The sequence below is a fragment of the Diospyros lotus genome, chromosome 15, assembly GCF_014633365.1.
Source record: "Diospyros lotus cultivar Yz01 chromosome 15, ASM1463336v1, whole genome shotgun sequence".
In the NCBI taxonomy this organism is placed as follows: domain Eukaryota; kingdom Viridiplantae; phylum Streptophyta; class Magnoliopsida; order Ericales; family Ebenaceae; genus Diospyros; species Diospyros lotus.
The window spans coordinates 17,811,737-17,835,943 of NC_068352.1; the positions used below are offsets into that span (position 1 = coordinate 17,811,737).

Sequence of the window (24,207 nt, forward strand, 5' to 3'; positions counted from 1 at the left end):
GCTTTGCCACTCATGCGAGCTGGAGGTTTTAGACCAGCGACCTGGATGGGTCAGCGATCTGGAGGATATTTCAGGAGCTCGTTAGTCGATTGCTTGGAGCTCGTTGGGGGATTACTGGGAGCTCGCCATATGCTCGCTTTACGAGTTCCGGATCTTTGGTGGAGGCTGGACTTTCCTTGACGAGGTCGTCCGGGCCTTCTTGGCCTTGGGTGATTGGGCCGGTCTATCGGACCGAGTCTGGCCCATGCGGGGTGATGCGGGAAATACATATAACATAAGCCCCCCAGTTCGCGGCGCGATCTTCGCGCTGGGAACTGATGCGTGCCAGCTATTCTTCCATCCCTCCGACTTCTGCCCAATCACTTTAAGTCTCGTCGTTCCACGCAGCACGCTTTGTCGGCAGCGCATTTAATGCGCGCCCCCTTCCCATTTCTGCGCATGATTACGCCCGTGGGACCCACAAGCTGTTGTGCGGCCGCTGGATGCGGAGCATGTGATAAGTCGTCATTTGATCCGACGGTTGGGATGGACCAGGCCGTCAGTATAAATAGTGGGGAGTGTCCACCCGCTTCTTCTTTCACGCTATTTTGAAAACTCCCTCAAACCTTTGCCTCCCTGCTTTCTCTTTCCTCTCTCGAGGCCTCCATTATCGTCGTGCTTTCAGACGTTTGCCTTTCTCGTCCGGTGCTTGGTACGAGTCTCCATTCAGACGTCAGCCGCAACTTTTAGGTAAGTTTGTCGTGACTTTCTTTTTCTTCTTGTGAGGCCGTCCACCGTTGGTTAGCTGTCTGTGGTTTCTCTGGCTTCGTCGATCGATGTCGTTCTCATTTTTGGAGAAACGGCACGATTCAGTTTGGCGTTTGCTGGGCCTTTGGGTCCAATGACCTTAGGATTAGCTTTTCATGGAACACCGGGCTTGCGGCTGCAGCCCCTCCGCCTTAGGCGGTACCCCTTTTGCGAAGCGCTCGGCCTGGAAGACCTAGGGGACGTTTTAGGCTTTTTCTTCTAGTTTCTTGAGGTCTGGTTCGCGACTTGCGACCTGACTGTTCTCTCTTTTCCTTTGTAGATGTCCGACCAACACCATGGAAATTCAGGTCAAAAGCGCTGCAATTATATCGTAGGAGAAAACGACACTTCGAGCTCCGAAGATTGTCTCATTATGGAGGGCCAAAATCTTGGGGGTGCGAGCTCGGGGTGCAGGGAGGTCGCCGTCCCGATCTCTCGGGAAACCGAGCTGAAGGTTCAAGATCAGATCGCTGGTGGGAGTGCTGATCTTGCGGTCTTCAAGAGATTCTCATCCAAGGCCAAGCCTCACGAGGTGATGACTTGTGCTCAGGAGTTTCGTCTTCCCAGGACCTGCCGAATATACATCCCTGCTTCGAGCTCCCATGCAGCCTACCCGCCAGCCAATTTCATAGCTATTAGCCCCCAACACCTTGAGTCTGGCTTTAGGTTCCCAGTAGCCCCGTACCTTATTGCCCTTTTGAACGACGTCAAGCTCGCCCCCTTTCAACTAACACCGAATTCGTATGCCCAACTCACTTCTTTAGCCGTCTTATTCCTTATAAACAAGCTTCCTCTCCCTTCGCCAAAACTGATAAGATTTTTATTTTCTTTCAAAAATGCCAAGGACGGGTTGTATTACCTGGCGGCTCGTCCTTCCCCGTACAAGGCTGCCCTTCCTCAGGGTAAAGCAAAGGGGAAGTCCAACGTGGGCGATTACAAGTCTAGTTGGTTCTTCGTGTCTTGCCCTTCCCTTTCTCTACTTAGGAATTGTAGCTTCGCACTGACCCCTGGTAAGAGAATATGAGCTCTCATAAATCTTTCCTTTGTTTTGAGAGTGCTTGTTTTAACTTGCTCATGCTTTGATGCAGATTTTGGGGGGAAGAAACCGATTTTATCGGCCGAGGAGACTGATATCCTTGGCAAACTTGTGGCTATGGAGTCGAGTTCGGAAATTCTTGAACTTTCGGACGAGCTACTTCGCGAATACGAGCTCGCCCCTCCTCTTGGCACCGAGACTATCGAGGGAGATCATTTTAGGGACTTGGGTACGGAGATTCTCTCTTCCGGCTTGCAGGTCGCTGAACCGAACAGTTCAAGAGGGGAAGCTGACCAAGACGATAACATGGTTGATCTCGAGCTCCTCCAACCGAAGCGTCATAGGGCGAGGTCGAGCACTACGTCCTCCATGATCCCGAGCTATAGCTCGCGGGATGGCAGGTCGGAGCAACCGCAGCCGCAATCACGCCCTCAGCAGCAGCAAACCCAACAGCCGCCGGGGGGGGGCAGCAGGAGCAGCGGCAAAGAACACTACCTCGTCAGCCCCAACAGCCAAAGAAAGCTCATCTGCAGCTGGGGCATCGGCCCCCTGCCTCCCGAGACCATGGTTCGAGTGGAGCCCGTGGGAAGGAGGTCGCAGTGGAGGTTCGAGACGCTCCTGCCGCCAGCTCGAAACGGAGATCGGACCAGCTGCAACAGGGGGAGGATATCAGGGCCAAACGGGTCAGGGTCCGTGAGAAGGAGCTGGTCGTGGAGGCCCTGCCAGGAGGGGTCTTTGTTGGTCCCCTCCTGGATTCCGTGCCCGACTTCCTGGGTCCGAACTCGAAACCCCTCGACGACCCGAAGTTAAAGGGAATCCCCCTTTGTGATTTTGTGGCCCGTCACAGCCTGGTGGTAAGTGAGAATTCTTCGTACCTTGGTTTCCTAGCCTACTTTTTTTTTTTTTAATGAGCTAACATTTCTTCTTTTGCAGACTTCTCTTGCTGCCGTGAAGCTCTGAGCTCAGTACAAAGATTTTGAGGAGCAGCTTCAGTCGGTGAGCATGTCCCGTCAGGCTGAAATAGCGAAGCTTGAGGACGAGAAGAACGCCCAAAAGGCCGAAATAACGAAGCTCTCGGACGAGAAGAAAGATCTCCAGGTCGAGCTCCTTGCCACTCAAAAGGAGGTGGAGGGTTGCTTGACGCGTCTGAGGATGGAGGTCCAAAAGAATAAAGACCTCGACGAGGAGCTTCGCAGGTCGAAGAACATGTGGGAGCAAGCCAACTTCGGGCTCATCGGCGAGCTAAATGGAGCGAATGCGGAGCTGCGGAGGGCTGAGGAGCGACTCAAATCAACCGAGGCGGAGCTTAGGGCGGCAAAGGAAGAGCGGGCACGGGCGGATGATCGTGCTGTCCGATGCGAGGAGCTTGCCAAGAGGACCATTGACGATATAAGGGCGGAGGTCGGAGAGCGGATGGACGCAGCGCGTAGGGAGACCAGATCCGACACCTGCTCGGCATTTCTGTACACCCTTTGGGTGAACCATCCTGAGATGGATTTCTCCTTCTTTGGTGCGCAGGCTGTCGAGGAGGTGGCTCGGTATGCTGCCGAGGCCGCGGAGGATGCTGACAATGCCAGTCCCCTTGACTCGTTTTTGGTCGCAACGCAAGCTCCTCAGGTCGAGGCCGAGCTCTTCGGGGTCGCCGCGGCTTAGTTTGGTGAGACTGCCAAGGAGCCTCCTGTGGAGGTTGCTGAGGTTTGTCCAGCCGGGGCTGCCGAGGTCGATCTCCAGCCGACCCTATCTACTGAAGCTCGCCCTGTCGAGGTTGATCCTGTAGAACCAAACGCCCCTCTTAGCTAGGATTCCCACATTTTTTTTTTTGTAACTTGAGCTTCATCTAATAATAAAAATTGGCATTTTGTGCACGTTGCCTCAAATTTCTTCGCGAACTCAAGTTAACTCTGACGAGGTTTTGGCATAACGATTCTTGAACCAATTTCGATGAGGTGACTTAAAAGTAACTTCTTCATGGTATAACTTGAAAATCATTTCAACAAGACTCCCGTATTTTTGAAAAATTCACTGATAAGAAACTTTTGAGTATGTAACTTGATAACGAACTGTTCGAACATAGGTCCAGGTAGATCCGGAATTTTATCAGCTCGTAGACTAACGCTCTTTAACTAGCTCGTCGATGATAGTTGTAATAATCAGCGCGAACACTCATACTTAGGCAATTTCCAGGAAACCCCGTTCAGCATATTTTGACGAAATAACGAGAGCCTTGCCGAGATATATGTAAAGTCGGATGGCCTTGTGATCTCGTCTAACATGTAGTGGCTGAGAAGCTCGTTATAGGGCGTGTGCCTGGTAGGTCGCGAATGGTCTTATTTAGCCAAGTTAAGACGGACCTCAGCTGATAGGGTCCAATACGCAAAATTTGCTAGGATATGAGATTATGCCATGGCCTCGGCTGGCATGTTGAGGCTTTAATAAGTTTTCAATAAATTGGGAGCGAACACTTAGGTAGGTCGCAGACCATGGCTTTAAGCCAAGATAGGAGGACCCCACCTAGTGAAAGCGCAACCTGTACCACCAAGTTATATGTTCAGGCGGGTCATAGAGTGACCCCAGCTAACACACCATGGCTTGTTATCTCGTTGACTTGTACGGCCAGGATATGTGTCCAGGTAGGTCGCGTTACGGCCTCAGCTAACACCCAGCGGCTTCTACAAGTTTTATTTGAACTAAGAGGGAACACCCAGATAGGTTGCAGACCATGGCTTTAAGCCAAGATAAAAGGACCTCGGCTAGCGAACCCAAGCTCGGGGTTACTTGTGGAAGTGGTTGCTCAGTAGGTTCCAAACCATGACATAAAGTCCAGATGATTGGTTCTCAGCTCGCAAACCACGACCTGAGGGGGGGACCAAGGTGAATGCTCGGTTAAGCCGTTGATCGTAGCGCCGTGGCTAGGTTATTTAGGCCTCGGCTCGCAAACCATGGCTTCTCGACCCCTCGTTACGGGGGCATTCAATCGAATACCAATAAGAATAAAGTGCAATGAAAGTTCATAAATTCTAACCAGAATCATGAAAGTCATTCGTAATGAAAAAGACGGAGCATAGGCAAGAACGATTACATTTATCTGAAGTAAGGACGAAGGTGTTCTGCGTTCCAAGCTCGTGGGAGAGGGAGACCGTCCATGTTTGCCAGATGATATGCTCCGTTATTCAAATTTTCTTTGATGATAAATGGACCTTCCCAGTTAGGACCTAAGGTGCCATCGCTTGCCGCCCGTGCTCCTGGCAGTACCAGGCGTAGTACCGGATCTCCGACGTTGTAACGTCGGATTCGGACCTTCCTGTTATAGTATCGTGCCACCCTTTGTTGATAAATGGCGATCCTTACGCGAGCTACATCTCTTGATTCCTCGAGCAGGTTCAGATTAGCCGCCAGTAGGTCATTATTGCGATCTAAGCTGAAGGTGGCCCTTCAGTGGCTGGCCACTTTATTCTCAGCGGGGATCATAGCCTCCGACCCATACGCCATTGAGAATGGGGTTTCTCCAGTGTTGCTTCGGGCTGTTGTCCGATAGGTCCATAGCATTGTTTGCAGTTCATCCACCCAGGGCCCCTTTCTAGCCTCAAGCTTTGTCTTCAGGGTCTGCTTGATTATTTTGTTGACTGCTTCGACCTGTCCATTGGCCTGGGGGTGATCAACGGCGGTGAAACTCTTTTGAATCCCCATTGACTCGCAGAATTGGATGAATTGCTCGCTGGTGAATTAGGTTCCGTTGTCCGTTACTATTTGTTGTGGCACTCCGAATCTGCAGATTATGTTATCCCATGTAAAAGCTTGTGTCTTCGCACTGGTGATCTGTGCGAGCTCTTTGGCCTCTGCCCATTTGGTGAAGTAGTCAACTGCCACTATGGCATGTTTACATCCTCCACGAGCCGTGGGGAGCGGCCCGATTAGATCCATGCCCCAAATGGAAAAGGGCCAAGGGCTGCTTATCTGCCGCAGGTAAGCCGGCGGAGCTCGCGGAACCTTGGCGAACCTTTGGCACTTCTCGTATTTCTTGACCGTCTCTATGGCATCTTGCTTCACGGTGGGCCAATAAAACCCTTGTCGGAGGGCCTTTTGTGCCAGAGAGAGTGCCCCTGCATGATTACTGTAGTGGCCTGCATGAATTTCTTCTAGCACAGCCTGGCAGTCGGTGCCGTCAATGCACCTCAGGAGCGGGGCTGAGAACCCCCTCTTGTACAGTCTTTCATCGTAGATGCAATATCGGGCGGCTTGAGCTCGCAGGCAACGTGCTTCCAGCTTGTCTTCCGGTAGTTTCCCGTCTTACAGATACTCCAAGATGGGGGTCATCCATGAGTTTTGTGGCGCCGTGATCAATAGCGTTTCATCTCGTTGTTCCGTGCTCGGGGTGGCCAAAAAATCGACAGGTATGTCCCCCAAGAATTCTGCGTCCCGGGCAGTTGCTAGGCGAGCCAGAGCGTCCGTATGAGAGTTCTGGGAACGGGGGATTTGATGCATTTCATATTTTTCGAAATTGGCTAAAAGTTCGCGTACCTTCTGTAAGTATGCTGCCATCTTCGTGTCTCTGGCCTGGTATTCTCCTCGTACCTGGTTGACAACTAGCTGAGAGTCGCTGAAGATCTCCAAGAATTCAACTCGTATTTCCTTTGCCAGGTGGAGTCCTGCTAATAAGGCTTCATACTCGGATTCATTATTGGTGGCCAAAAAACCGAACCTCAGGGCGCAGAGGATTTTGTGACCTTCGGGGCTTATTAGCATAACCCCGGCTCCCGCTCCTTGTTCGTTCGATGATCCATCGACGTATAGTTCCCAGGACGGTCCTTTCAGGTTTTTCCACTCCTCGTCAATTGGCCCAGTAAACTCAGTAATGAAGTCTGCCAACGCTTGACCCTTTATCGCCGTCCTTGGTTTGTACTTTATGTCGAACTGAGCGAGCTCAATAGACCATTTTAGTAAGCGGCCTGAGGTATCTGGTTTTTGGAGGATTTGTTTCAATGGGTATTTGGTCAGGACTTCGATCTCATGAGCTTGAAAATAGGGTCGCAGCTTCCTTGATGCCATTATTAGACAGTAAGCCAATTTTTCGATTGGTGCGTACCTTGTTTCTGCATCGATTAGGCTTTTGGAGACGTAATAAATGGGGTGCTGCACCCCTTCTTCCCCCCGAACGAGGGCCGCGCTGAGAGCCTGTTCGGATACTCCTAAGTACAAGGTCAACCTCTCTCCCTTCTTAGGTTTGGCGAGCAATGGGGCCCGTCCCATGTACTCTTTTAGTTGTTGGAATGCGAACTCGCATTCTTCTGTCCATCTGAAGTCTTTCTCCTTTTTTAGAAGCTCGAAGAACGGGGCACACTTGTTAGTTGCCTTTGAAATGAAACGGCTCAGAGCTGCGACCTGACCATTGAGGCTTTGCACCTCCTTCTTTCTTACGGGCGACCTCATGTCGAGCAGAGCCTTAATTTTGTCTGGGTTGGCTTCAATGCCTCCGTTGTTTACCATAAACCCAAGAAATTTTCCAGAGGCTACACCGAAGGCGCACTTGAGCGGGTTGAGCTTCATCTGATATCTCCTGAGGACTCCGAACGTTTCTCTTAGATCAGAAACGTGGTCCGTCACTTGCTCGGATTTTACCAGCATGTTGTTAACGTATACTTCTATGGTTTTTCCGATCAGTGTTTCGAACATCGTATTGACCAGCCTCTGGTAGGTCGCGCCAGCATTCTTCAATCCAAAGGGCATGACCTTGTAACAATAGAGCCCCCGGTCGGTTATGAACGAGGTGTGCTCTTGGTCCGTGGGGTTCATGGGGATCTAGTTGTAGCCTGAATAGGCATCCATGAAACTGAGGAGGCGGTGACCAGCCGTTGCATCCACGAGCTGATCGATTCTGGGGAGAGGAAAGCTGTCTTTAGGACAGGCCTTGTTCAGGTCGGTGAAGTCGATGCAGGTCCTCCACTTCTCATTTTTCTTTTTTACTAGGACCGGGTTGGCCACCCAGACCGGATAGTGGGCTTCCTTGATGAAATTATTTGCCAAGAGTTTGTCCACTTTTTCTTTAAGAGCGGCATAACGCTCCGGAGTCATTGGCCTCCTCTTCTGGCCCACTGGCTTGTAGCTTGGATCTACGTTCAGCCTATGTGACATGACTTCTGGGGCGATTCCCACCATATCTTCGTGGTTCCATGCGAATACATCAAGGTTAGCTTTAAGGAAATTTGTAAGTTGGGATTTTACCTCGGGGGCTAGACTCTTGCCTAACTTGAGGTGTCTTTCCTCGTCTGCCTCGCCGACTGAGATATCTTCGAGCTCTTCCATGGGACTGGTGGGTTTTTCACAGTTGACCTCGCGAGGATCCAGGTCGTGTTTAGCCTCCCATTGTCCGGTTGATCGCGGGTCGACCTTTGCGATGATATTTACCTTCTTTCCCTTTGCTCCCATTTTCAGGGTGTCCTCATAGCAACGTCTTGCGAGGTGCTGCTCGCCTCGTACACACCCTACACCATCGGGGGTCGGGAATTTCACCATAAGCGACCTGGTTGAAGTGACTAGATCCAGGTCGTTCATCGCCGGCCTTCCGAGTACGACGTTGTATGCTGAGGGGCAGTCAATTATTAGGAATTCTGCCAAAGTAGTGGCCTGGCGGTTCGCATCCCCGATGGTGAGGGGCAGGCTGATCCGACTGACGGGAATCACTGCGTCCCCCGTGAACCCATAGAGTGGCTCTGGGGACGAGCTCAGCTGTTCCGGTCCCAAACCCATCTGATCGAAGCATGCTTTGTACATTACATTTATCGAGCTGCCCGTGTCCACCATTATCCTTCGCACTTCGGAGTTGCCGACCTGGGCTCGTATAACAAGTGCGTCGTTGTGCGGCCAATGGACGTCTCTGGCGTCTTCTTCCGAGAAAAACATCTTCTCTGGGATTGGGTTACCCCTAGGCCGCTTCGCGGGAACCGGCTGTTCGCCCGATCTTGCTAGCAAGACATGGTTGGCCTCTCGTATGTATTTGTCGCGGGATTTGTGGGAGGATCCAGCGAGGTGGGGCCCACCATGGATCGTGTAGATGGTTCGTACAGCCGGTGATTGGTCATCATTTGTGGGGGGTTGCTGCTGTACCAGCGGCTGGCTTGGTTGATTAGTCGGCCGCACCACGTAATCTTTCAAGCGACCTCTTCTTATCAGATCTTCGATGGCGTCCCTTAGGGCCCAGCACTCCGAGGTGTTGTGACCCGCCTCGTTGTGGTATGCGCAAAATTTTTCTTTGTTTCGGAATTTGTTTTGGGTTCTTAACGGGTTGGGCTTCCCGAATTCCTCTTTGTTCCTTTCGATGGCGAAGATCCTTTCTTGGGGGTCTGACAGGGCACAGTAGCTGTCAAAGCGCTGTGATCTACGAGGTCGCTCATCTCCCTCTGCCTTCCGAGCTCGCTTGAACACTTCATTGCTCGAGTGCTCCCCCCGAGCTTCTCTTCCGGCATCTCCGTTGTGCCTTCTCTTATTCTGGCTGGAGCCCCTAGCTTCTTCTCTCGACCCGACGGGTTTCTTCGTCCCGAAGGCATCTTCCCATCAGATTTCCTTGGAAGCTCGTTCATAGAATTCCCCCAGGTCTTTGACCGGGGTTCGGTAGATGCTCTCGTAGAGCTTTCCGTCTTTTCGGAGGCCAGCGGAGATCGCCGTTAGGATACTTTCATCCGAGGGATCCTCGACGTTGCTCACCTCACGCCTGAACCTGGCGATGTAATCCCTCAGTGGCTCGTTTGCTTTCTGGAATACGATGGCGAGGTGGCAAGGTGGCGCGAGCTGCCTCCTTAGAGCCCTGTATTGGTTAAGGAACCTCTGTTGGCACTCTTCCCAGCTGTTGATGCTACGAGGCGGAAGGCTCCTGAACCAAGTTCGGGGGATGTCTCCTAAGATTGCTGGGAAGGCGCGACATTTAGCCAGCGAGCTGGTTGCCTGTAGATCCATTTGCACGTTGTACGCATCCAGGTAATCATAGGGGTCGCTGTCTCCATTATATTGTGGCATGCTCGGGACCTTAAACCTCCGCGGCAGGGGTTTGAGCTCAATCTCTCTGGTGAACGGCGTCCTATCCCCACAGCCATTATTCTGGCTGCAGACTCCTTGTCGTTCTTCCAGCTGTCGCACCCTTTGATACAGCTCTTCCACAGTTGAGTCTGGTCCTACTGATTGTTGGGCTTGCGATCGTCTGCTTCTTTCTCGGACTGGGGAGCGGTGAATTGGGGACGGATAGTTATCCCCGATATCCTCTTCCGCGGGTGGGTATCTCTCCTCCCGCAGTTGGCGGACCCTGCGAGGCGACGCCGGTGGGTCATGGACAGCCCGTGCTTGAGCGTGGGCCAGAATTCTGACCGCGTCAGCGAGTTGCATTACTGTATTATCCAATGCTTCCTGGCGCTGCTGCCAGTCCCGGATCGTCTCTGACCCAGTGATTTGGACAGTAGGCTGGACAGGGACCCGTGGTGGTATGCCGGGAGCATCTCCGACGGGCGGCAGCAAAGGAGTATCGGCTGCCGGGGCAACGGGTCCTCCATTTGGTGGTAAGTCTCGTGGTCGGTCGTGGTGATTTTCAGGTGGGTCGATCGCCGCCTCGGAACTTCGAGTATTCCTTCCCCTAGCCATGGCTATTGATCAGAGCGGCCCTTTCCTCTAGCGCCAAAATGTTGACGTTCAATTTCGGCCGACCGTGATTCGTTTTGGGCCGCGGTGAGTCAATCCAAAAATACCGAGAAGGAAGGAAACCCCCCCCCCCAAAATTTCAAGCGTGTACCCCAGAATCTTTTACGTGGTTCGGCCAGAACGATGCCTAGTCCACGGCCGCCGTCTGATTATTCTCTCAGAGTGGCGGTATCTGATTATTCTTTTCGTCCTTGCCCCTCATGGTCTCTTTAATTCCCATTTATATTGAGGGGCTTTTACAATTTAGATAATATATAAAAATACAGTGATTGTATAATGGGGGACAAACAGTTCTTATCGCCTTCAGTGGGATCCTCATTACGAGGGGCATGGGCTGTTACAGATAAAGTGATCGGACCCTATCTCTGACTTCTCAGCAGCTTTGCCACTCATGCGAGCTGGAGGTTTTAGGCTAGCGACCTAGATGGGCCAGCGATCTGAAGGATATTTCAGGAGCTCGTTAGTCGATTGCTTGGAGCTCGTTGGGGGATTACCGGGAGCTCGCCATATGCTCGCTTTACGAGTTCCGGATCTTTGGTGGAGGCTGGACTTTCCTTGACGAGGTCGTCCGGGCCTTGGGTGATTGGGCCGGTCTATCGGACTGAGTCTGGCCCATGCGGGGTGATGCGAGAAATACATATAACATATCGTAATGAGAAATACCAGTTGATGACGAAATACCAGAATCTGGTTTCTCTCCCTTGACCTCAACCGTAATGATGGAATAATATAACTGTAATGTTTTTGAATGTGTTGGGTAGGGAGAGGACCAGACCCCTATTTATAATAGTAGAAGTAGTCTCCTATCAAGACTCTTAGGAGTTAGCATTAACATCTTCTAAACCAAATAGAATTAGGATTGATCATTATCTTATTAAATTCTTATATTTATCTTATCAGATTAATACAATTATATCTGATAATGAACTTTATTATCTCATTAGATAAACATTGTAATATCTGTTGAGATATTTACTTAATTATCATGTGAGCCACAAGATAATTCTCACATTTTTGTGTCCATCGGCGCGTCGCCATCGGTAATGGTCACTTCCGCCTTCGACACATTTCCCTTCACCGTCGACAATTAGTTGCGCTTGCCTTTCCCTTCGTCATCCCCTTCGTCTCCTTCATTAGACCCAAATTGACGACCCACACCATTCCTTCACTTCCTTGTTTCTTACTTTCCTTATGCGTGGTCGATCGACAATTAGGTTAGGGTTTGTAAGATTTTTCATTTTTTTTTTACTTTCAGTTAAGTTAGTTTCTTGATGTATTTATTCGTTAACATTACGAGTTTTTCATTTGTATTTACTTCATTTGCACAAACGAATTTGTATTTCCTTCGATTCTTCCTCATTGTAAATGGTTTTGCGTTTTTCTATATGAATTGATGTTGTTCCTCTGTTTCTATATCAATTTTTGTAAATTGATTTGTTTCTATATCAATTTATGGTTTTGCACCATCGATTTTTGGTTATTAGTTTGGTTAACTCAGTTTAGATTTTGGTTAGTTCAGTTAGTTGGGATTAGTTGGTCGGTTTAGTTCAGTTATTACATGCGGTTTGGTTCGATTCGATTATAACCGATTACACACCCCTAAACATGATAAGTTCTTTTACCTTTTAAATTTACTTATATGCAAGGTGAGGGATTACATTAGACTTTGAAAGAAATAATTGAGTATTGAGGAAGTTAAAGATGAAACGTTTTGGATTCCATGTTTTGCAGGAAGCACAAAGATTTTATATGTCATATTGTGAAACACACAAAAATTTTGATGATAATCAGGGTTAGCTTGAGATAATTGATTTCGAATACTCCGAACTTAGTAGTACGTAGTTGAATATATATGTATGAGTGTGTATGTATGTACACTAGTTATTTGCTAATATAGTCAATAATTAGAACATTAAGATATCAACTTTTTTTTATCTTTAAAATAAAAATAATAACATAATAAATAAAATTAATCCTTTAAATGAGTTGACAAAAAATTAATAATTTAATATAATTTCAAAACATTTTGTTACTCTTTTTCTGGGTTCATGAATTTGGAAAAACAAAAATTTCTCAAAGAACTTGGACAATTGGCCCCACCGAATGCTTGGAAGACGAAATCGGTTGGAGACCAGTAGATCTGAATAAGAAGGCTAAAGAAAACGAGTTGCAGACGTGACAAAAGACAATCGAGGCGACAACCACCAAATTAGGCAATGGCGGCCTCGAAAGCGCCATCTGCAGCAATGAGCAGAACGAGTGGTGATAGGTGTATTGTGTGGCGTGTTGTTCAATTATCTTATACAGATTTGGGTTTTGTGATTTTGAATTTTTTTATTTATTTATTTGTGTATTGAATGAGTGGTATTGTGTATTTGATTATTAATTTTGTGTATATGTGTATTTGATTATTTTGAATATACGATTATTAATTTGTATATTTGATTATTAATTTTATATATGGATGTATTTAATTATTAATTTTATGTATGTGTGTATCTAATTATTTTATATATTTAATTATTAATTTTGTGTGAGATAAAATAAATAAAAATAAAATTTAATAATAAATAAATAAAATAAGAAGTTAAATAAAGATGAAAATAGAGAGTTTGATTGGAATAAATATATATTTTTAACATAAAATTAAAAAAATAATTATTTTTAATATAACATAGCTTAGAATAGGGAACCGCGTCAGCCTAATAGCTTTTTGCCCAATCATTTAAATGTGAACATAAATGTTGACTTTGAGTCAACGAGAACCATTGATCTCATTTTATTATCATTTGGGCAACAACGTGGCCCATCCATCGATGAGCTCCATTACAGAGTCAGAGAGGGTCATAGAGATATTTATAAAAAGGAGATAAAAAGTTAAAATTGTCCCCGTCTACTTTGCAAAGTGGGCCACTGCCCCTGCCTCTACTTTTCTTCTCTCCCCTCCCATGGTCGCTGCCCTAGTCTAGCTGTTGTCCTCACCTCGCCGCTACGCGTTCGTCGCCACACTGCCCTCGCCTCCACCGCCTCGCTGCCATCGCCGCCTCACCTCGCCCGATCGTCACTGCATCTGCATTTTTCTCCACCGATTTGTCATTGTCCCTCAGATATAGAATGGATAATGAAACTATCCTAGCGTCCTGGTCCTACTGATTTTGTTAGGAGTCTGTTGTTTTATGTGTTATGATTAAAGTATTGCTTTAGTATCAAAATTGTGAGTATCGAATTCTTTGATTTAACTTTTTTATCGTACTCATTAAGATGATGAGGCATTATTCAAATAATGAACTTAATATAAAATATATATATATATATATCTTTTACTTTTGATTATTTAGATATTCAATATTGGGTGTTTTAAATTAATTCATAACAACTATGTTTACGGGGTTGATTGTAGAATTAATAATAATGTAAAATTAATTAATAATGTGAAACCTAAGTAATGTGGCTTATTATTGTCCGTTAGTTCTTTTAATTATAATTTCTTTTACTTAAAGACAATTCTTATAAATCTCGTAGATAAGGGTCATGTCACAATTCTTAAAGAATGTAATATAAATGTAATGGAAGAGGGTGACAGCAAACAAAGCTACTTTTATACAAAGGATTATTTTTCTTCTAAAATGTTGAGACCAATCTTTTTTATTTTAATATTTTGCCAACAAATAGTAACTCTTGAACATGAAAAGGAATTCCCCCTCCCCTCTACATTTGAGAAGAAAGAAATGAATTTTTGATAATCATCAATTAGAAAAAAAAAATTAGAAAGAAGAAAAGTTAAGAATAATTCTCATAATCCATCTATCAAATTAAAACACATTTAAAAATCATACTTTTTTTACTCTTAACACTATTCCTATATACTTTCGTTTCCTTTGAGTATAGCTCACAAGTTTTTGGATAAAATTAGTATCTATCAAAACACATTTTCGTTTCCTAAATACTAAGGTTGCGTTTTCTTTGCTTTTCAATTTTTAATTTTGAGTTTTGAATTCATTTTCAGTTTTTTATTTTGATAGTCTATTTTTAGAATTATTTTGAAAAATTATTTCTCATAATAGAAAATTAGAAAACGCTTTCTCTTTGAACTTTTGAAAATAATTTTTTAATAATATTTTATTCAATAAATTTGATTATTCAATAAATTAAAAATATTCAATGTTAATATATTATTAAAAAATATATATATTTTCAAGTTAATAAATTTTATAATATTTTTTTCTATTATAATAATAAAATACAAATAAATAAATGTGTTTTGAGTTTTGAGTTTGTTTTGAATGAAAACACTTAAAATAATTTTTTATTATTTTGAGTTTTCTTTGTAATTTTTTTTTTGTTTTCAAAAATATATTTTTAAAAACATTAAAGAGAACAAGTTTTCTTTATTTTAGAAAACTGAAAACTAAAAATGACTTGAAAACAACAAAGAGAATCATGCTACATATACATTATTTTTATACATCTTGGACTACATAAAGGGATATTATGACCAAAATACTCCTTGCCTTCATGCGTCTCATGAGAGACTTTTTTGTTATTAATATATTTTTATATAGTTTAAAAAATATACAAAGATATATTAATAACATTATTCTCGACAGAATGTGGTACCCTTGTGAAACACATTCTTATTATTTAATGTTATCATTTGGGCAACAACGTGGCTCGTGGCCCATCAATCGAGTTGTCACTTGTCCCTCTGATATAAAATAAATAATGAACCTGCTGTGACATTTAAAGACAGTTTGGTTTGGTGGTCCTGATAATTTTTTCTTTTTAATTTTATTCCATGTTTAGAGTTTTATTTTAGAATCAAAATTGTGACTCATCAATTTTTTTGATTTACCTACTGCACCATTCATTAGAATTCGAGAGGCAACTGTTATGTTGCCCGAGTTGTCTATCGTCGGGCAACAGTTATGTTGCCCGACTGAGAGAGAGGGGGTGAGTCTCATGCATGGGGTCCACCTCTTCTATCTCAGTCAAATAACTGTTATGTTGTCTAACAGTAGATAACATAACAGTGCCCTTTCTACATTTGAGAAAAAAAGTAAAAGGGTATGTTTGATGGGCATATGAGTTACTGACACTTATTTTTGAGAAAAAAATAAAATAAAAGGTACCTTTATACGAATGACACTGTTTACGTGGGTGATTGCAGAATTAATAATAATATAAAATTAATTAATAATTTAAAACCCAAATAATGTGATTAATTAATGTCCGTTAATTTTTTTTAATTATAATTTATCTACTTAAAAGAGCCATGTCACAATTCTTAAATGATGTAACGTAAATGTAATAGAAGAGATTGATAGCAAACAAGGCTACCTTTATACGAATGACACTGTTTTTCCTCCAAAATATTGAGACCATTCTTTGTTATTTTAATATTTTGCTCATAAATAGTAACCCTTGAACATAAAACGGAATTTCTGCTTACCCTTCTACTTTTGAGAAAAAAAAGTAAAAGAGTCAGTTTGATGGGTACATGGGTTATTGACACCTACTTTTGAGAAAAAAAAAAGAAGTAAAAAGATCGATTTGACGAGCACATGGGTTAATGACACCTACTTTTAAGAAAAATAGGTAGAAGGGTAGCTTTGATGGGCACATGGGTTAGTGACACTTGTAGTTTGTGATGTTTTTCTTACCTTTTTACTTTTGAGAAAAAAAAAAAAGAAGTAAAATGGTAGGTTTGATGGGCACATGGGTTAGTGACACCTGCTAGTTTGTGATTGACAATTAATGCACAATCAATTCCGCTTACCCTTCTATTTTTGAGAAAAAAACGTAAAAGGGTAGATTTGATAGGCACATAGGTTAGTGACACTGTTAGCTTGTGATTGACAATTAATGCACAATCAGTTCATATCAGCATCATGTGTGTTTTTTGTTTGACATGTATGCATATTTGTTTGTCCCAATTAACGGTGAGTTGATAGTGATGGATGAGAAATAATTTTAAAAAATAAATGATCAATAAATAATATTTTAATAGTAATTAAGAGCACACTTGAAGGATTATTTGTACAATTCACCCGTCATTTGAGCTCCCAACGTGAATATAAATGTTGACTTTGAGTCAACGTGAAAAAATAAATTTTACAAGAAAAATAAATAAATATATACCTCATTTTAAAATTGTTTACAATTTTTTTAATAATCAGTCTTGTTTTAAGGATTAATAAGTTTTATTTCATTAGGCGTAAATAAAATTAATTAGTCTCATTCTAAAGAATAGTTGTAAAATTTATTTTAAATTATGCCTTATTTTTATTCTTTTAAATTGTTAAGTGGAACCGTTAAAAAAATGTTTTAAAACAGGACTTATAATCTAAAATAAAAAATTATGAGAAATTTTTTTCAGTATGGTTGGAACCAACCAATTCCACAACTAGACATAGAATTCATACTTGGTAATTCAAATGATCCCAATAGAATTCGAATTCTAGTTACCTCATTTGGAATAAATTTCTTAAAAATTAGAATTTAATTCCAACCCTTATGTTTGAGCTAGAATCCATTATCATTACTAAAACGTTGGAGAGAGCTTAAAATTACTAAAAATTAGAATTTAATTTTTTAAATAAAGTTAGAGAGAGCTTTTCTAAAATGGTATTAAAATATAATTTAAACTCGACAGCATTTAATTTTTTTAATTTTTAATAAATGTATAATCAAACTACCAAGCCAAACGCCCCCTAAGAGTATCTGAATTCCCAACGTGGGCCATACAGCTTGACCTGAAGTCAACCATGACCGACTCAGCGTTAGCCTCTCTATGTCTCTATCTTCGTCTCCCTTTCTTCCTCATTTCCTTTCTTTCTTTCTATATATATATACACGCGTGTGTGCCCATTACTATCAGAAAATTCAAGTCACGTCTCGGAGAGGGAGAGAAATAATGGGAAGGAGACAGGGAGAGAAGAAAAGGGAGCGGAGTCTCTACGAGGCAGCCATTCAAGGGGAAACGGCCTTACTGAAAGAAATACTTGGCAAAGATCCGCTGATTCTTCAACGAGTAAAGATGGATTGTTTCGTCTCCACTCCTCTCCACGTGGCCGCGTCCAAGGGGCACCTAGAATTTGTCCGGGAGCTGTTGGATAACAACAAGGCACTCGCCCGAGTGCTGGACAACCGGCGGTGGTCGGCCCTCCACCTGGCGGCGGCCAACGGACACGACATGATTGTGAAAGTTTTAGTGGAAGCTAACGCCAACATGTGCTTGACTCCGGACGGCGACGGCAGAAATCCTCTGCACCTGGCGGCCATGGAGGGGCACGTCTCCGTATTTCGCGTGTTCTTTGAGAACAATCCCCATTGGATTCTTGAGGTGCTCAAAGCTATAGATGGCGGTGGCAACACCATCCTTCATCTGGCTGTCAGGAACAAGAAATTTGAGGTATTTCTGAGGCCTTTTTACTGTTAAATTTGGTCTGTCATTTAATTTAATTGGTTTGATGAATTTCTTTCTTTCTTTTTTTTTATCTCCTAGCTAGTTGGATGGGTAAGAAGCCTCTCAAAATTGTTGAATCAACTTTTCTTTGCTTTTGAATGATTGAATTAATGGAATACGTAATCTTTAGTTTAACACACTTTTTCAGTATTTTTGCTTTATCTTCTTTTATCTTAGAGAAAGGGAATCTTTCCCTATAATTAAGATGGTGTTTGATATTCCGTTTTGGTCAATTATAAGCTTTTTTTTTTTAGTTTATAAGCTATCAAACTTATTTAATTACTCATTTGATAAAATTTTAAGAGATTAGCTTATAAACTATTTTATAAGTATTCTCAATAAGCTATCCCTAGTTTTTTCAAATAAGGTCTTGATAACTTATTTCGTTGATCAAGTAAATAAAAAATTTGTCCTCAAATAATTATCACATTTTCAATCTCTACTCATCCCTTTCATTCTTCTATCTTATCTTTGTCGTTTGCCTCCCATCTCTTCCATAGCGGTCATCGCCTCCGGCCTCCATCCTCAGTCGCCTCCTCCATCATCAGTGTCCTGCCATCTCTCTCTCTATATATATTTAACATATATATATATTGTATTAATATATTTTTAATAATTATGTATAATTTATTATTATGTAATTATAACAATTTTATTAGTTAGACATCAATTTATAATTTATTTTTACTAAAAATTAGTATTTTTGTGAATTTTATTTATATTATTCAATAACATATCCATTTTAATCTTTTTGACAAGTTCTAATAGATTATTAGTTTTTTCATACCAAACATATAACTATTTAATTGACAACTTAAAATACATTTATCCAAACGCGTTATCAACTTAAAAAAATTTACACAATTTAAAACAGAAAGGCTTATAAGCCCTTAAAAAAAATGGTGTGCCAAACACCCTCTAAAAGTAGGTTTGGTGTTGTAGATTTCCCAGATTTTTGCGCCTTTTATGGTTGAATCCCTTGGTGAAAATCTGTACAAACTCTCTAGGCCTTGAATACAAAAATCAAGTAGAATGCAAATACTACCCATGTCTTTGAGTTATCATTGTATTATTATGGTCTTTACCTTCATTTAATTATATACAGTATCCTAAACCAGGGTCGGTGGCAAGTTTTATTTTGGCACAGCCTTCTCCTTGTTCTTACAAAGAGATTATTTGTAGGACAAGAACATATCACTTCTTGGGATTGTTGGATATTGTGCTATTCTTAATTATTATAAAATTATCACACTTGCTTTTGTTTTTGTATTAATCCACACTCTTATAGAAACTATTAAGTAAATTCTATATTTAAGACAAGAATCCATCCTAAATCCGTAGCAACATTTTGGAACCCTTCTACCCTCGGCCCATGCAACCACACATTTGTTTAACACATTCACATTTTTTATTCCCACTGTTAATTCAGAGCGTCGCACTCTAATAAATTACTAAGGGATAAACTCCTGGTTCATCTAATTACTTGTGACTTTATGAGTCCGATTATACTTCAGTCCAATGCAATATAGCCAATATTATCCTATTTAATCTAATTGTTTGAATACATTTATTGTTTTCCTAGAAATGTAACATTTTATGCAGGTCGTGAAGTTGTTGCTTGATAAAATAAAAGATCGAGTGAAAGCGATGAACATACAAAAGACAGACAACCCCGCAAACACGATAAACAAATGCGGGTACACGGCTCTGGATATTTTGGAGGAAATCAAATCTTCTGAAATACTACATTTTCAAAAATCGTTTCAAGAAGCTGATGCCTTGAAAGCTGTTGCCTTGAAAGCTGTTGCCTTGAAAATGAAAGAAGTCAATCAGGTTGAGGAGTTGTCCAAGAAGCAGGAAGCGTTGATGGTGGTGGCGTCGCTTATCGCAACCATGGCTTTCCAATCCGGGGTGAGCCCTCCTGGTGGTGTCTGGCAGGAGAATTCACCCCACGATTCAATAGACGACCATAGAGCTGGAGAAGCTGTGATTGCTTATAGCCACCCAGACGCATATGCAGGGTTCCTTCATGCCAACACAATAGGATTTGTGGCATCAATAAGCACAATTCTGTTTCTATTGACCGGATTGCCCTTCAGGAAAAAGTTGCTTACGCACATCATGGTGCTGATCATGTGGCTCACAGTTACATCCATGGCATTTACATACGCATTTTCAATCGCCGTGATCACCCCAACAAGGAGCCGGAGTCAGTTTGACTATGCCATTTCTATCGGGGTGATTGTTTGGCTTGGGGTGATCTCTGTTCTTCTGGTAGCCAACACCATTAACGTGCTGAAAGAGTTGTTGAAGGCAAGCTGGCATAAAATAAAATCACTGATGGAGGAGTTGCTCATCTCACCTCCAAGTGACCAAACCCTACCAACTTCAACCCTACCAACTTCATCTAATGGGGAAGGCAAAATTGGAAAAACTAGGACTTTCGGTACTAAACTTTGTAAAACTAGGACACTTTGAAAATCTTTTCAAAACTAGGACTTTTAAAAATTAATTGGACAAAAATGCCCCTACTTTAAATTAGCTATAAGATCTTGTGTTCTTCTTTCACACACATTTTCACTCACCCGGTCAATCCCTCTTACTCGTCTTTCTTTCTCTCCATCTAAGTGTTGTTGCTTCTTCATCAATCATCTTCTTCAATGCCATTGTTGTTCTTCCATTTGCAGATCTAATAGCTTATGTCCATACCAGGCATGTATTTATTTTCTTATCTTTGAAAAACTTTGGCCAATGAATCTTAGTAGCTTGAGTGATTTTAGAGTATTTTATCCTCTTCTCTACTATTTTTTAAATAAAAACATAATGAGTTTGTAAATAAACTTAGTCCTAGTTCTTCATTTAAAAGCTCAATTGAGTGAAGAGTGTGTATTTCGCTGGTTTGAACATATATCGGTTAAGTTATGACATATTTCAATTGATATACGTTAAAATACATCAGCATCCTGAAAAATATTTTATATCGGATGATATATCGATCAGGAAAGGATACGTATGTATCGACATTCTTTCTCAATTGATATATTTGCAACATTTTATCGGTTGAGATCTTATGTAAACCGATATATATTAATCGACATATCCTTATACGACCGATATTAAGAAGTCGATATAACCTTAAACAACCGATATATTTTTATACTTACAAAATCGATATGTGTTAATTTAATTTATAAATTGATTCAATTTATATTATAGGAATGACAACTTCTAGACCTATTTTTGTACCTGTGATGTATGGAGGTCAGTAGGAATATGATGTTGATGCGAAAGAATATAAGTACGTGATTGATAAATGTGGTTGGGTAATACATGTGGAGACAGATTGCACATTCGACCAATTGGTAAGTTATCTATACAGTGTTAGAAAATATGATTGGATCATACGCAGCAGAAACAAAAATATGATTTTTAAGGTATCACGTTTTTCAAAATCTTACGGTTTAAATTGAAGACACAAAATGAAAAGTTACCTCGAAATAAAATTTGATTTCGTAGCTGATAAGCCGCCTGAAATCTCTCACGCATGAGATGCCGAGTCAGTCCACCCAAAATCACCAAGACTCCAAGAGACTTGAGAGAAAAAGAAATACGAAAAATTTCTCCAAAATTTTCGTTTTGATTCAACTTATTGAACTACTGAAATTAGGGCTTAATGTCTTATTTATAGGTAAAACCTAAAACCCTAAGTGCAGTTGGATCGGTCTTGATGTGCTAGCAAAAAGTCCAATCCAACTTAATAATTAAATAATTATCTTTGTGATAATTATTCAATTGCTTTTATTTATCCAATAAATAAATGTAATCAAAATAATTATCTTCACAATATAATTATTTAAAGATAATTATTTAATTGTTCTTATTCATCTAATAAATAAGTTCAATTAAATAATTATCTTTATCATATAATTATTTAATTATCATTTATTTATCTAATAAATGATTACACTTATAATTTAGTAAATTCATAATTACTAAATTTCTCTTTTCTCTTTCAAACGATTTCTCATTGGGTGAGATTTTCTGGGTTCACAATTAAATTGGAAAAATAGAATTAATCAATTATTAATTTTCATAAATCATGAGTGACATCTATAATACCCCATGTTCGTATGAGGTTGCCACATAATTTTGATAAGTTTAGAATACCGAAAAATTGGTTTGATAGTAGTTATAAGTACTGAATTGGCTGCATGGAATCCCTCAGGGTGAAATTGTCTAAGGAAAATGATATAGTCTCGATGAGCGTTCCGAGATATGATTTATGGTATCAAAAGAAATCGGATCAGGAACAATTTTCGGTACAGTTAAAATACAACTGCCATTTAGGCTGTAAAATTGAATTGTCGTAGGGGACTCCCAAAAAATCAACGGAACCCTAGGAGTCTCTGGTTTTGCGTAATGAACAATCATTCAGTGGTTTCGGGATGAAACAATAGCCCGGTGAGGACAATGGAGTGAAATCGACATTATCGAGTAACTTTAAAGTTATTAATTTTATATTTTCGGTATTGAAATACAAATTAATTTAATGTTTAAGAATATAAATGCAATTAGAGAATTACTTAAAGAGAATAGAAGTGAATTTTAAAATTTAAATGTGTAATTTTTTATTTTTATAGTATAATATGTAGTTATATAATTATATATATGTACTTAATATATATGTACTTGATGTGTATGTGCGTGAGTGATGGCAGCCATCTGCAACTCCATAATCCAAGCCATGCCCTGCAAAGGTGATTGATGAAGAAATGGTGTGATTTGCACGCTAAAAGGGTTCTTCACGCAATGAGGTATGGGCAGTAAGGTGAGGGAGCAACTGAGGGCTATAAATAGAGGAAGAAGGGAAGAAAGGAAAGCAAGAAATGGAAATGGAAGCAAATGGCTGAGAAGAGAGGCAGATAGCTACGACTAAGAGCAATAGAGAGAAGCCATAAGATCGAGAGAGAGACCGATCGATGGCGGCCCATAGCAGCAAGCGGCCATAGCCGCAAGCTCCCAAGGTTGCAAGCGGCCATGGCCGTACGAGCAGCAAGCAGGGCGGAGCTGAGGCAGCACGCAAGAGTTGCAAGCAACGAGCAGGGAGGCCGAAAGCGCGCGGGGGTGGTCGGAGGAGACGCGCGGCGGCATTGGCAGGCCGCGATGGCTAACGGGAGGCAGAGCCGGCCCAACCAGTTTGGGAGCTTTAGGCAAAAAAAAATTTGAGGCTTTTTTATAAGTATTAATTTTTTTATAAAAAAATAAATAACACATTTTTTTAAAAAAAATTCATCATTTCATTAAATTAAAAAAAAAAAGTTAAAGTTCAATCCATTACAAAATTTGTTAATTTTTTATTTCAATCAATTACATAATTGATGTCATTTATTAATTTTTTTTAAAATTGAAAACATTGTTTAATTTTACTAAATTTGTGTTCAACATCAAATTCATACTATGGGTAAAAAAATATTATTGGTAGAATTACATTAATTCAATTATTACAATTATTAGTTATAAATTAGACCTGCAAATCGTACTATGAGTTTGTGAAAACTGAGTTTAAAGCCTAAACATTGAAGCAAGCAAGTAAGCACGAGAGAGAGAGGGGGGGGGACACTGAGAAGTGAGAAGAAGAAGAACATGCACTGAGCCAGTGACCCAAATTAGAGAGAGAGAGAGAGAAAATAGAAAAAAATAGATTTAATTGGAATTTTGAGAAAGAGAGGGGGGAAGGGAGGGAGAAGTGAAAAATGAGTTTAATTGGCGGGTTTAAGAATTGGGAATTATGAATACACTATAAAATTGGGCAGACAATGTACAAAATTGGACAAAGAGTATGGGAAGGAAATATAAAATTAATATTTTATATTTAATTTTTTAATAAAATATTAAAAAAATTTAAAACTTTAAAAAAAGGGGCCTTTCACAATTGGGGGCCTGAAGCAGCCACTTACTTGGCCTTACAGTAGGGCCAACACTGACGGGAGGGCCAGGCAGGCCGTACGCAGGTGCTGGTGCGTTGTAGTGGAAGAAAAGAAAAAGAAGAAGAAGAATGAGGAGGAGGAAGAGGAGAAGAAGAAGAAATAAAAGGAAAGAAAGAAGAAAAAAGAAAAAGAGGAAAAGAAGAATGACAATTACAGACGTAGAAGTAGAAGCATGGAGAAGAAGATGAATAGGAGAAAAGAAAAAGAAAAGAAATAGAAGAAAAATCGAAAAAAAATGGAAAAAATTCCCGAAA

At 41.5% G+C, this 24,207-nt stretch overlaps 1 protein-coding gene across 1 annotated transcript; it reads left to right on the forward strand.

The window, feature by feature from the left end:
* The first annotated feature begins 17,382 nt into the window (after positions 1-17,382).
* On the forward strand, positions 17,383-20,825 carry LOC127791440 (ankyrin repeat-containing protein ITN1-like). Its single transcript, XM_052321319.1, has 2 exons — positions 17,383-17,912; positions 19,569-20,825. The coding sequence occupies exons 1-2, from the start codon at positions 17,415-17,417 to the stop codon at positions 20,442-20,444; spliced, it is 1,374 nt and encodes a 457-aa protein (XP_052177279.1). The 5' UTR covers positions 17,383-17,414; the 3' UTR covers positions 20,445-20,825.
* The last annotated feature ends 3,382 nt before the right edge of the window (positions 20,826-24,207 follow it).

What these genes read in the sequence shown, in the direction of transcription:
- LOC127791440 (XM_052321319.1), top strand. Translation starts at nt 17,415, where the DNA reads ATGGGAAGGAGACAGGGAGAGAAGAAAAGGGAGCGGAGTCTCTACGAG. An exon ending in TCAGGAACAAGAAATTTGAG is followed by an intron (nt 17,913 to 19,568) that starts GTATTTCTGAGG and finishes CATTTTATGCAG; the next exon opens with GTCGTGAAGTTGTTGCTTGA.